At 37.6% G+C, this 13,462-nt stretch overlaps 1 protein-coding gene across 1 annotated transcript; it reads left to right on the top strand.

The window, feature by feature from the left end:
- Positions 1-7,666: 7,666 nt before the first annotated feature.
- On the top strand, positions 7,667-13,137 carry LOC100754148 (olfactory receptor 5K1-like). Its single transcript, XM_027413249.1, has 2 exons — positions 7,667-8,563; positions 13,084-13,137. The coding sequence occupies exons 1-2, from the start codon at positions 7,667-7,669 to the stop codon at positions 13,135-13,137; spliced, it is 951 nt and encodes a 316-aa protein (XP_027269050.1).
- Positions 13,138-13,462: the final 325 nt, after the last annotated feature.

Here is a 13,462-nt window from a genome sequence, read left to right as displayed (position 1 = left end):
TTAATATATAATAAAATATATAGTCATTTTCCCATGCTATTAACACCTTACTAATCACACTAACATATTTGATATTGCAAGACAATGTTATGTTATGAAGTTTGTACTCGTGAATTTCAAAGCTTTGTGTATAAAGTTCTTCTGATCTGTGATCTCACCATTGAAACCACTGTAACTCAGTGTTTCATTTTGGCTCCTCTTGACAACAACTAGTTATCAGATGTCCCTTACCAAACACTCACATTTCTATCACTCAGACAAATAAAATCTTAAATCTTAAAAATAAAAACTATACCAAAGATAAACAAAGTTATTTTTTTCTAACCCATAGTCAGCTAACCCAGTTTGCTTTAGTGGAGTCATGATGCAATGCATCATGGATAAATTATATATTAGAAAGTTTCTTTTGTGGGAGCCAGGGAACAGAGGGAGAAGAGATGACTCCGGGAAACTCAATGTTCCTTTCAAGGCCATTTGCAATGCTCTCCCTTCCTCTCACTGGGCCTCGGAAATGTTCAGCAGTCTCATCACATCACCAGAAATTGAAAACCAGGTCTTCAGATGGTGGCTTTTGAGAGACACTACACCTTTACACATTAAAAATATTTTTGTGGCCTTGAAAATTTTTATAAGAAATGGGCATACACTCATCAAGTGTATTTTTCTGATGATTTCATTACAGGTTTGAGGGTTGGAACAGCATGAAGTAAACTACCATTTTATTCACTGTATATCAACCGTAAATATCATCAACGTGGCTCATAACTCTTCATAGTAGAAGAAATCAGCTGGCTTGCATTTGGTTCTACACCACAGTGCACTTTTTTCTCTTCTATATTCTATTCTTATGAGTGGATTCATATACCCAGACTACAGTAAATGAATGGCATATTTCTTCCATGGCCAATTCCAATTTACAGGAATAGCTTTGACAGGTAACTGCAGTCACTCCCATTAGTTCACCACCTCTTAAGAAGTTTCACTATGCCATTGAATTTTCCTTCTAAACAGCTCATATGGCCTTTTTCCTTCCCTGGGAATATCTTAAGAATTTCCTATACCCCTTGAAGAGTTTAGAGGCTCGATTTTAATTGTATAATTTGCTTATTTCCCTCTCAAATGTTCCCCTTTTTTGCAGATTCATCTCTTCATTGTTTTCAGATATTGATATCACATTGTATAGACAGAAGATCTGGAGTAAATGAAGAATTCCCAGGATTACAGCATGGGACACACAGCAGCCCAGCTGAAGTCTCCATGTCTGTGTTTCACTTCCTCCTCCCTGGTTGCAGGGTCTCTGTTTAAAAGGAAACTCTTGTTTATACAGATTCCTCCTTTCTGTTGTTGAGGGACTGTGTTTTTTCAAGTATGTTTCATGTCCCTCTTTTTTTCAGTTTCAGCTTTTGAATGTTTTCTAGCATTAAGGATATTGCTTCCTTGGAGGAGAGTTGATGATTCTGTGGAGGAGAAAACTGTTTCTGCCCTGTTGTTTTGTTTCATTTTCTTCTAGAGATCCAGATAATCATGAGCCAATTGACTTTCTCCTTCTATGAATGTATCAAAACCAATGGGAGTCTGATTTTAGAGCTTGCATGTAGCTAAGTTTTGAGACTAGTCTAACTACTTCAATCACAAAGCCATAAATTTCTATTGCATAACTTCTGGGAATTTGTGCATGTGTTTGTAGGGGAGCAGGGGGTGCTATTTTCAGAGGACTCAACATTTTGCATTTAATAATTAACCATTAATTTTCACAAAGCTTGTGGGAGCCACCAGCCAGTGTCTGATTTGTCCTAAGATCCATTCCACAATTCAGAACTCATACCCAAACCTGCCAGAACCAGAGACCAGGTAACACTGATACATAGTATGAAACCAAATACTATTTATATAAAAAATAGTAACAATAATAGCATGACTCTTATTCATACTATGTTATACCCATATACGGATTACTTATTCAGCCTTTATCAGAGACGCCTCCTTCTCAGCAGATGGAAATGCATACAGAGACCCACAGCCAGACAAAATACAGAGATGGACAGACATTGGAACACACCTGTAAATGGAATTTCTCCATCAAATTCCTCCTCTTGAAGCTCAGGGAACTCCTTGGAAGAGGAGATGGAAAGAGTGTAAGACTCAGAGGCCATGGAGGACACCGGGAGAGAAAAGCCCTGGGAATCAACTGACCAACATTCATATGACCTCCTAGATGCCTCAAGCACAGGATCAACACAGGTCTGAACCTGTTACTCTGCTTATGTATTATAGCTTTAACTTTCCTACTTTTAAGAGATCCCTGTGTATGTGAATAACTAGGTTTTTTATTTTAGTGCCATATTTGGGCCTCTTTTACTTTGTTTGTTTGCCTTCTCCAACGTCAATGGGATAATTTTGTTTTACCATTATATTTTATTTTGTTAAAAAATGAAATGATTTTTGAAAGAGAACCAAACAATGGCCATTGTTTTAACACAATTTTTTTATTGCTTCTTTGAGAATTTCACATCATGCACTATGTTGAGTGTGGTGATGATCCAATGAACAACTTGGTCCTCACTCTGTCCTCCCTGAGACCTGGAGACATCCAGGAGTATAGTCAGCAGTGGAATTTTCCTTCTCCAGTCTCATCATGGGAACGGTGTCCTCCTAACCCTCTCATTCTTCCTTGATGCCTCTTAGAAACCCCAACCTCTACTCCTGGCACCTGACCTGAAGTGCCCTAAACTTATTCACCTTTGCAATGAAATTTGGCCGCAATACCCCTTAGATAATCCAAATGGCTGTGTAATGGCACCATAGATGCAATATTTTGGGGACCTTTACAACTACTGTGAGTGATAGGGGAAATGAAAAGAGATCCAAGAGATTCCCTTTCTGTACATGCAAGCTTTCTCCTTTCTCCATTCTAAGCCCTGTTTGTTTTTTGTCTAGACTTCACACACACACACACACACACACACACACACACACACACACACACACACACACTGAGTAACTATCTCATCTTTTAAGTTACCATTGAGAAATCTGTAACCTTGTTGCAATGTGGGAGCTAGAAGTTGGTCCTAGTCGGAGGGGAGGAAGAGGAGTATGCCAGCTATAGTATGCACACATCTTGCACACTCTTCTCCCAGACGGGTGCATCTCACAGCTCCTTCCTGAAGTGTCCTCTGTCGGTGTCTATGGCTCAAAGATTTCTTATGTTTGAGCCTTCTTCTTTGTTAGCTTATGAATTCCAGAGTGTGTGTGTGAGAAAGAGAGAGAGCAAAGAAGGGAAGGCTGCAGAAGAGAGTGAGAGAGCAAAGGGCAGCAATGGAGGGAGGCAGAGAGTGAAGGGCCGAGGCAGCAGGGCCGCAGCCCAGAGGCAGAGAGAGAAAGATATAGAACTAATTAGGGAGAAACTGTTGAACAGAGCATTTGGAAGGGGAGCAAGAGAGATTATTCAAAGAGGATTTTTCCAGATGAAATAAAAAGAAAGTTTCCGGCAGAAATCATCTGTTCTTTATTTTTCCCCTCAGATTAAAAAATTCCAACTATTACATAAATAATAATGTTTTCCTGAGGTATTAACAAATTCCTGGATTTTTTATGTACCCTGATACTGACTGGGAGCTGAACCCTCAATATTTAGTTATAACTCCCCATTCCCACACATGCAGTTTGCTCCATAGGTCCCTGGAGATCACTGGTAGAAGTCCATCACAAGAGTGGGCATGGTCTTGGGTCATGCATCAACAAGACAAGACAGGCTAGGTTCATATGCAGCCTTATACAGATAAATGTATAATTTTGAGAAAGAGAAGTGAATCAGTATCCCACATCCCTGACCTGGTGGATTTCAAAGTGACACACTTGTGAAAAAAAAAAAAACCTAAGTGTCTTTACTTTTCATTCCCTTACCAAGAAGGAAATATTTGTTCATTTGTGTTCATACCTGTGTTTGCTTGAGGTTCATATGACTTACAGAGGTTCATATATGCATGTGGAAGCTCACATATTGGCTAGACTAGCTAAAAAGCAACCATCTATAGCTGCCATCACAAAAATGGTAATAACTACAGGCATGTTCTGTCCCAAACAGTTTTTAATTAATAAATTAATTTTAATTAATTCATGAATCGATCAACTAATTGATTGATTTTTTCTTGTTTGTTCAAGAAAGGGTTCTCTGTATAACAGCACTGTGAGTCCTGGAACTCACACCTTAGACCAGGCTACCCTCAAACTCACAGATACCAGCCTGCCTCTGCCTCCAAAAATGCTGGGATTAAAGGTATATGCCACCATTGTCAGGCCCACACAGCTTTTTAAATGGATATTGGCATCTGAGCTCAGATCTTTACACCTCTTTGTCAAGAATGTTTTCCACTTCAACCATCTTCACAACCATTGTCCACTTCAACAAAATTTCTATTAATTCTTTGTGTGAACACATATTTGCACACACAGGACAGCCAAGGACATTGGCTGTCCTGTTCTGTCACTCTCCATTGTATGTGCTTGAGACAAACTCTGTCACCTAACCTGGAGCTATGCTGATGTCCAGCAATTTCTAGCTATCCTTCTGTCTCCATTCCTCCCCACAATGCTATAATTACAAGTTCCTGAGGGCACACCCACCTTTTAAATGTGGGTTCTGGGGATTTGAACTCAGATCCTCATAAATAGGCAACACTTTTGTTGCTGAGCCATTTATTCTGTCCAGTGCTAATTATTTTCATAACTGACATTAATTTTACATCCTCTATTAAAGTATCCTCCAGACTATTTCCTATCCTATATGTTAGATTATATGCACCAAGTTGAGGAGAATTTTAAGAGTTAGGTCAGTTACACTCAAACTAACAAGATAATCTTCAAGCTCACTTTAGTAAAGACCATGTTCTTATTGGGCAGTCTTAATTAATTTCATAGGGTTCATTTTTGTTAGGACTTAAATTCTCTACAGAAAAATACTGATGTCAGTGCTGAAAAATCCCCTCAGGATTTGACAGAAGGCTTTAAGTTTGCAGTACAAGGTACATAATTATTATATCCTGTGGGTAGCCAATGATCTTCATTTCTTCCATCTCATTTGTTGTGAGATCAAGGTACATAAGTATTCTTAAATTCTGAGACCTTGACTATAGGGCTAATATGCTCTTTCAGAACATGCTCCTCAGTGAAATCCAGGTAAGACAACTATTCTAACTTTTAACCTTAAATATCTGCATGGCAAATGTCTGCTTTCCTAATTTTTAAATGAGTATAATTTCTCCTAAATATTGACTCCTTTCTTGGTCATGTAGCCATCTCAAAATTCAAAGATACGTGGAACTAAGTTGAAGTACAATACTGCAATCCACCTCATTTTATGATTAATAAGGTACAATGCCAAAACATATAGATAAGATAGCAAATGAATCACTTAAGTAATTCAGGCCCATGTTAAAGTAATTTTCAATAATGACTCAGACATGTCATATAAAATATTTTTGAACATACTGAATTTCTTTTTTTTTTTTTTTTGGTTTTTCGAGACAGGTTTTCTCTGTGTAGCTTTGGAGCCTATCCTGGCACTTGCTCTGGAGACCAGGCCGGCCTCGAATTCACAGAAATCCGCCTGCCTCTGCCTCCCGAGTGTTGGGATTAATTTCTATTATCTTCTTTCAGTGTTTTGATTACTGGAAAACAAAATCACTTTGGCCATAGAGGTATATAATTCAATCTGTCAGTCAACATGTCCTAGTGAATCATTTAAGCACTGAGAGTTAGTAGCATTCTAAGGCAAAATCAAATTTGGATTCAAAATTCTATACTGAATGAGTGAAGTTTCAAGAGACTAGGGCAGAAGAATGTTTCTTCTTGGCCCTCCTCCAGTCTGACTGCCCACCCTGTGTAAGGGACAGTGTAAGCCACTCCAGGGCATGGTCAGGCAGACATGTAGACATCTTCTAGCACGTGTGGCTTACACTGTCCCCTACAACCCTGACTCAAGTCTCTGTAAACAAGGGAACTGGAATACCAAACTGCAAACTGCATGGAATTGGTGGCTTTCCTTCTTCATAATCATCGCCTCCTTAGACATTGTAGATCGGGAAGAGCTCCTATGTGACTATGCCCACCTCAGAAACCCTCCATCAAAGCCTACCCTTGGCTGAAACCTTAACTGTATAGCCTCCCTGCTTTCCCACCAGCCTACCTCCTTCAAATGACAAGGTGACCTGAAGGAGAAAAAATTTTTTACACACTTACTCATAGCTAATTACTTCAAGTATTTTAAAATTAATATTAAAGATGCCTTTTCACATAGTATTTAAATATCTCTTATAGCTTTCCAAGGTGGACTTGAACAGATGGCCTTATACTGACAAACCTTTTATATTCTATTCTATTTCATATTCCAGCTTTTTGTACCTTTTGCAAGCAGGGTGAACTTTTGTGCTTCCCACGAAGACTAAAATTTTGCACATGTTTTAGAAAATCAAGATAAAACTTTAAGGTAACATTTTTGATAAGATAGTGACATCAAGATTTACTTTGTAGATACTTCCTCACATTAGAGACTATGCAGAAACAAAGAACCGATAAAAGTCCCATTAGGATACTAAAAGAAAATCACCCATGCCAGGTCATCAGGATGAAGTTGGGAATGTAAATAATCCTATCTTTCCTCAAACATTCAATAACATGTTTCACAGAAGTAGTATACACCTAAGCTCAAAATGCTTTCAAATAGTAAAAGTATCAAAATACAAATAGAAATTAAAGCAATGTAGATTATACACAAGAATTTGTAAAATTAGGTAATACTTCTAGTTCATGTCAATAATCATTGTTACTTAGGAAACCAAAGCATGAAGGTAGAAAATTGAAAGTTTACCTGAGCTTCACAGAGTCTTCAAGGAAAGAAGGGATACCAATGAGATTGTCTTAAAACTCAGGGTTCTTTTTAAAAATTAAAATACTGGGAAAAATAGCTCAGTGGTGGACAAGAGAATCAGGTACAATTGTAATTAACATAATATGCAAATGACCCATACAAAGCAGAGGAAGGTTTTAAATATTTCAAATGCTCAAAGGAAACAATGGCATAGACAATTCAGTGTTTACAAAAAATTCATTTCTTTAACGTTTAGGTAATTTTATTTACAGATAACTATACATTCATTAGTCCTTAGTAAACTTTATGTAATTCATAATAGTAAATTTAATATATTGACAGTATATTTGCAATACCATTTCTTATTCCTGATGGATATATTAAAAGTTTTAGTTAAATAAAACACATTTATAGAAAATTTTATTCTAAATTTATTTCAATGCTCTTTACCAAATCTGACATCAAAATTATTTTGGAGTAATAAATCAAATGTGTGTGCCATAAATTTTATGATATTTAATTGCATAAATTCATAAAGGAAAACCTATTCCAAATTAAAAATTAGGTTTTATATTAATAAAAGTATTATTGTAAAATTGAGTTAAACTTGGAGATCACAGATACTAACACTGCATGTGATTAATTACTCTCAAGAAGCATAGCTAGCTGCATTCCAGAGACAACAGTAGGTGAAAGAAGAAACTTCCCTCTTATACTAAGAAAACATAAAGAGAAAATTATATTCTCAGAATTATAATTTTATATCTTTGTAATTGCAGTGGCCACAAACAAGCCGAGATGGCTGAGAATAACTACTCTGTGACAAATGAATTCATCCTGGTAGGATTCTCAGATCACCCAGACCTAAACACCCTCCTGTTCCTGGTGTTCTTTGTTATCTATCTGGTCACCATGGTGGGGAATCTCGGGCTGGTGGTCTTGATCTACATGGAGCGCCGTCTCCATACACCCATGTACATCTTTCTGGGCAACCTGGCTCTCATGGATTCCTGCTGCTCCTGTGCCATCACTCCCAAGATGCTACAGAACTTCTTTTCTGTGGACAGAAGGATTTCTCTCTATGAATGCATGGCACAGTTCTATCTTCTCTGTCTTGCTGAAACTGCAGACTGCTTCCTCCTGGCAGCAATGGCCTATGACCGCTATGTGGCCATATGCAACCCACTGCAGTACCACACCATGATGTCCAAGAAGCTCTGCCTTCAGATGACCGCAGGAGCTTACATAGCAGGAAACCTGCATTCCATGATTCACATAGGATTCTTGTTCAGGTTAACTTTCTGTAGGTCTCATGTAATCAAACACTTTTTTTGTGATTTCCTCCCATTATATAGACTCTCCTGTGTTGACCCTTATCTCAATGAATTGATGATACTCATCTTTGCTGGTTTAATTCAAACCTTTACCATTACTGTAGTCCTGGTATCTTATTTGTATATCCTTTTCACTATATTCACCATGAAATCTAAAGATGGTAGAGGCAAAACCTTATCAACTTGTGCATCCCACTTTCTGTCTGTGTCAATATTCTATGGGTCTCTTCTCTACATGTATGTTCAACCACATTCATTCAATGAAGGAGATAAAGATATACCTGTAGCTATTTTTTACACTGTAATAATTCCTCTATTAAACCCTTTCATTTACAGTCTGAGAAATAAAGAAGTAATAAATGTGATGAAAAGAACCATGAAGAAGGGATTAGTAAGCAACATTAGAAAATAAGGACCATTTCCTTTGGAAAAGAGATTTAAAGCTGCAAATGCCCTTTTCTAAACTCACACAAAATGAAACAGTTTTCTATGACCACCCATGGGCCTTTGAATAGATCCACACTACTAGGGATGAATTCCCTTTAACACAATGAGCCTCAGTCCCAATCAGCTGTTTGCTGACCTAATCACAGGCCAGCCACTACTCTACTAGGAGATACATCTTATTTGGAAACTTGGTATTATAGCATGGAAGGGTCAAATCTCAGAAAGGCTATTTTTGCAAGCTTTTTGACACTAGATACCTGTATAGAAAATTCTGTCACTATGAAAGTTAGATGGCTGGGAACAAAAATTAAAAAAAAAAAAAATCAACCAAACAAAAACACTTCCAGCATGGTTTCCCTTTGTTCGGCAACCTGGTGTTTCTATCTATGCAGTTCTGGAGAACAACCAATAGCAATAGCCATAACCAGAAGAGCTTTGTGGAGCCCCTGCGGCTAACTTAGGGTTACACTTCCACTGCAAATATCTATTGTTGTTAGCTATAACTACTAACATTCATTGATTCACAGGCATCAAACTGATTAAATTACATGAAATACTGAGTTGTAATGAATTAACCTATTTCTGCATATCATGTTTTCTGAACATGAATGCTTTAACATTTAGCATGTCAGGAGTTTTCTGAAATTTTTTTGTAATTCTGATATGTGTTTGATTAATAAATGTTAATTAAACCCAACTAAGATTTTTTTCAGTTCAGAGTTTTAATATCCAATTTGATTAATTTGTTAAGATCCATAAGTTAAACTACATACCTATAATACAAGCCATATTTACATATAATATTATAAATACATACTATACATGTTTATATACATATAGTTCACATATCTTCTAAAATATTTTGACCTGAGTTTTCTGACATTTCCTCATGATTTGATAAAGTTAATTTTTCTGTAATGCTAGGAAAATTGTTGTCCATTTGTATCTATAGCAACTCATAAGATCTATTCATCCTGTTAGTGGCAATCCTGTTTCTTAATCATTCTTAATATGCTGCTAATTGGATATTCACAGTTCAAAATGACATTTTGTTTTCTGGTTGACCAAAAATTAGTCTAAAAGGTGACATATTGAAAGTGTGTGAATTATCTGGGTCCCAATGCTTTTCATCTGTGTTGATAAGCTCCTTTTAGGAAACCTGTTCGAAGTAAACATCAAAATTGGAAATGGAACATTGTCATTGTCTCCCAAATAACCTGGCTTCATTCTACAACAGAACTTTCACTCAAAATAAGCTTTCAAATTTAAATTCCCACAGGCAATTATATATATATATATATATATATATATATATATATATATATATATTCATTTTTCCCATGCTATTAACAATCACACTAACATACTTGATATTGCAAGACAATGTTATTTTATGAAGTTTGTACTAGTAGACTTCAATGTTTCAATGTTTTGTGTATAATTTTCTTCTGCTCTGTCATCTCATCTTTGAAACCACTGTAAGTCAGCATTTCATTTTGGCTCCTCTTGACAACAGCTAGTTAACAGAAATCCTTTACCAAACACTCACATTTCTATCACCCAGACAAAGAAAATCTTAAATCTTAAAAATAAAATCCATACCAAAGATAAAAGGAAACTCTTGTTTATACAGATTCCTCCTTTCTGTTGTTGAGGGCTCAACCTTTTGCATTTAATAATTAACCATTAATTTGCACAAAGCTTGTGAGAGTAACCAGTCAATGTCTAGTTTGTCCTAAGATCCATTCCACAATTTGGAACTCATACCCAAACCTGCTTAAATGGCCAGAACCAGAGACCAAATAGCCCTGATATATGTATAAAAGCAAATACTATTTATGTAAAAAAATAGTAACAATAATAAAATGACTCTTAGTGTTATTATATTATACCCATATAACAATGCCTTATTCAGCCTTCATCAGAGAAGCTACCTCCTGTAGCAGATGGGAACACATACAGAGTCCCACAGCCAGACATAATATAGAGAGGGGCGGACATTTAAACACACCTGGAAGTGGAATTTCTCCATCAAATTCCTCCCCTTGGAACTCAAGGAACTCCATGGAAGAGGAGGTGGAAAGGCTGGAGGCAAGTCTCTCACCTGCTTGCAGGCTGGTGGGGACTGTACCAGAGCAGAGGTTTCAAATACCTTCTTTAACAGAAGCAAGCTAGAGTCTCACCTGTACTTCTGCGTTCCATCTGTGGTGATAGCGCATGTCATGTTCCCTAGTATACTCATAGGAAAATAAAACTTAAATGAATGAAAAGTGGTTTACTATTACTATAAATTTTTTTGACTTTCCAGACCCCAGAGATTCCAAGACCACATCTTAAACACTGCTGTTCTAACCAATGCCCCGCCACATGCAGAAATTGCAAGGCAGTGCTGCCCTAACAGGAGCCAGCAAGACCCTATAATAAAAGCCAGAAGAAGGCTGAATCTGTGACAGAAAGGCTTTGGTTAAATATCTATAAAGCAGCTAAACCTCTGCCCCTGGACCTCTGGCTTAGCTGACACAGATGGGTGACAATCTGTCTCTCCATGCTAGCAAATGACTGAGAGGCAAACCTGTGATAGTCTCCAGACATAGGAATGCTAAGCAGAACTGGAAGGCATCCTAAAACGTAAGGGCTCGGTGGAGTCACACATAAGATGTGATGAGATCCCGCTTCCCTCTCACCCTAGTGGGGTTCTAGAATCCAGACAGCCTGGTTTGTTAACCCCCCCTCAACACACACACACACACACACGCGCGCGCGCGCACGCACGCACGCACGCACGCACGCATGTACACACGCAGTCACGCACGATGCTCTTTATGATGAAATTCCTAAGGACTTTATTTTTCCTGTAGTGGCATTCCATTTATTAAATATAATAATTAACAAAAAATTTTCTGCTGTTATTACTGATTCTTTTTATTCCTGTGATTAAAAGAACATAAAACTGGCAGGAAATATTGCTATGTTGATAGCATGAGTTCAAGATAGTGATGCCATGTTCAAATAATTGATGAGGCAGGAAATTAGTGGATTGATTTAAAACACAGTATTTAGTCATCAATGTTGCAAGTATAAAATAAAGGTAACTTATTGAATACATTATATCTGCAGGCACTGTGTGAGGCTATAAGCACAGAACCAACACAGGTCTGAACCAGTAACTCTGCTTATGTATTATAGATTTAAGTTTTGTGTTTTTATGAGATTCTTGTGTGTGTGAATTAGTAGGTCTTTGATTTTAGTGCCATATTTTGGGGCTCTTTCATTTCTGTTAGCTTGCCTTCTCCAATGTGATAATTTTTGTTTTACCATTATATTTTGTTTTACCATTATATTTTATTTTGTTAAAAAAAGTTTCTAAAAACTAAAATATTTTTGAAGGTAAACCAAACAATGACCATTGTTTTTAACACATTTTTATTTATTCTTTGGGAATTTCACATCATGCACTATGCTGAGTGTGGTGATGATCCAATGAACAACTGTTCTCTCTGAGACCTGGAGACATCCAGGAGTATAGTCAGCAGTGGAATTTTCCTTCTCCTGTCTCATCATGGGAATGGTGTCCTCCTAACCCTCTCATTCTCTCCTTGATGCCTCTTAGAAACCTCCAACCTCTACACCTGGCACCTGACCTGAAGGGTCCTAAACTTACTCACTTTTGCAATGAAATTTGACCACAATACCACTTAGATAATCCAAATGGCTGTGTAATGGCACCATAGATACAATATTTTGGGGACCTTTACAACTACTGAGAGCAATAGGGGAGATGAAAAGAGATCCCCTTTTGCTACATGCAAGCTTTCTCTTTTCTCTACTCCAAGCTCAGTTTGTTTTTTGTCTAGACTACACACACACACACACACACACACACACACACACACACACACACACACACACACACACTGAGTAACTATCCTATCTTTTAAGTTACCATTGAGAAATCTGTAACCTTGTTGCAATGTGGGAGCTAGAAGTTGGTCCTAGTAGGAGGGAATTTCACACATGTGTGTAGTATGCACACATCTTGCACACTCTTCTCCCAGACTGCTGTATCTCACAGCTCCTTCCTGAAGTGTCCTCTGTCTAGAGCTCAAAGATTTCGGATGTTTGAGCCTTCTTTGTGGTTGGATTATGAATTCCAGAGTGTGTCTGTGAGAAAGAGAGAGAGCAAAGAAGGGAAGGCAGCAGAAGAGAGTGAGAGAGCAGAGGGCAGCAATGGAGGGAGGCAGAGAGCAAAAGGTAGAAGCAGCAGGGCCGCAGTCCAAAGGCAGAGAGAGAAAAATGTGGCACTAATTAGAAGGAAACTGTTAAACAGAGCTTTTGGGAGGAGAGCAGGAGAGATTATTCAGAGAGGATTTTTTTTCCAGATGAATTAGAGAAAGTTGCCAACAGAAATCATTTGTTCTTTATTTTTCCCCTCAGATTAAAAAGAAACAAAAAAGGTCCAACTATTTTATAGTTAAGAACTTTTCCTAAGATATTCCTGAATTCCTGGATTAGTTTTTTACATACCCAGATACTGAGGGGAGCTGAACCCTCAATAATCAGCTTTAACTCTCTGTTCCCACAGATGCAGTTTGCCCCAAAGGTCCCTGGAGGTCACTGGTAGAAGTCCATCACGAGAGTGGGCATGGTCTTGGGTCATGCATCAACAAGCAAGACAAGACAGGCTTGGTTCATATGCAGCCTTATACAGGTAAATGTATGATTCTGAGAAAGTGAGTCAGCATCCCACATTCCTGTCCTGGTGGATTTCAAAGCAATACAATTGTGGGAAAAAAGCAAATTGTCTTTATTTTTC

The sequence above is a fragment of the Cricetulus griseus genome, chromosome 4 (assembly GCF_003668045.3).
Source record: "Cricetulus griseus strain 17A/GY chromosome 4, alternate assembly CriGri-PICRH-1.0, whole genome shotgun sequence".
NCBI lineage: Eukaryota > Metazoa > Chordata > Mammalia > Rodentia > Cricetidae > Cricetulus > Cricetulus griseus.
The sequence above is the reverse complement of the archived record's forward strand: the minus strand, read 5'-3'. Positions and strand labels throughout refer to the sequence as shown.

Coding starts and splice junctions, on each gene's coding strand:
- LOC100754148 (XM_027413249.1), top strand. CDS start 7,667: ATGGCTGAGAATAACTACTCTGTGACAAATGAATTCATCCTGGTAGGA. Junction 8,564..13,083: donor GAAATAAAGAAGTAATAAAT/GTGATGAAAAGA, acceptor TTTTCCCCTCAG/ATTAAAAAGAAACAAAAAAG.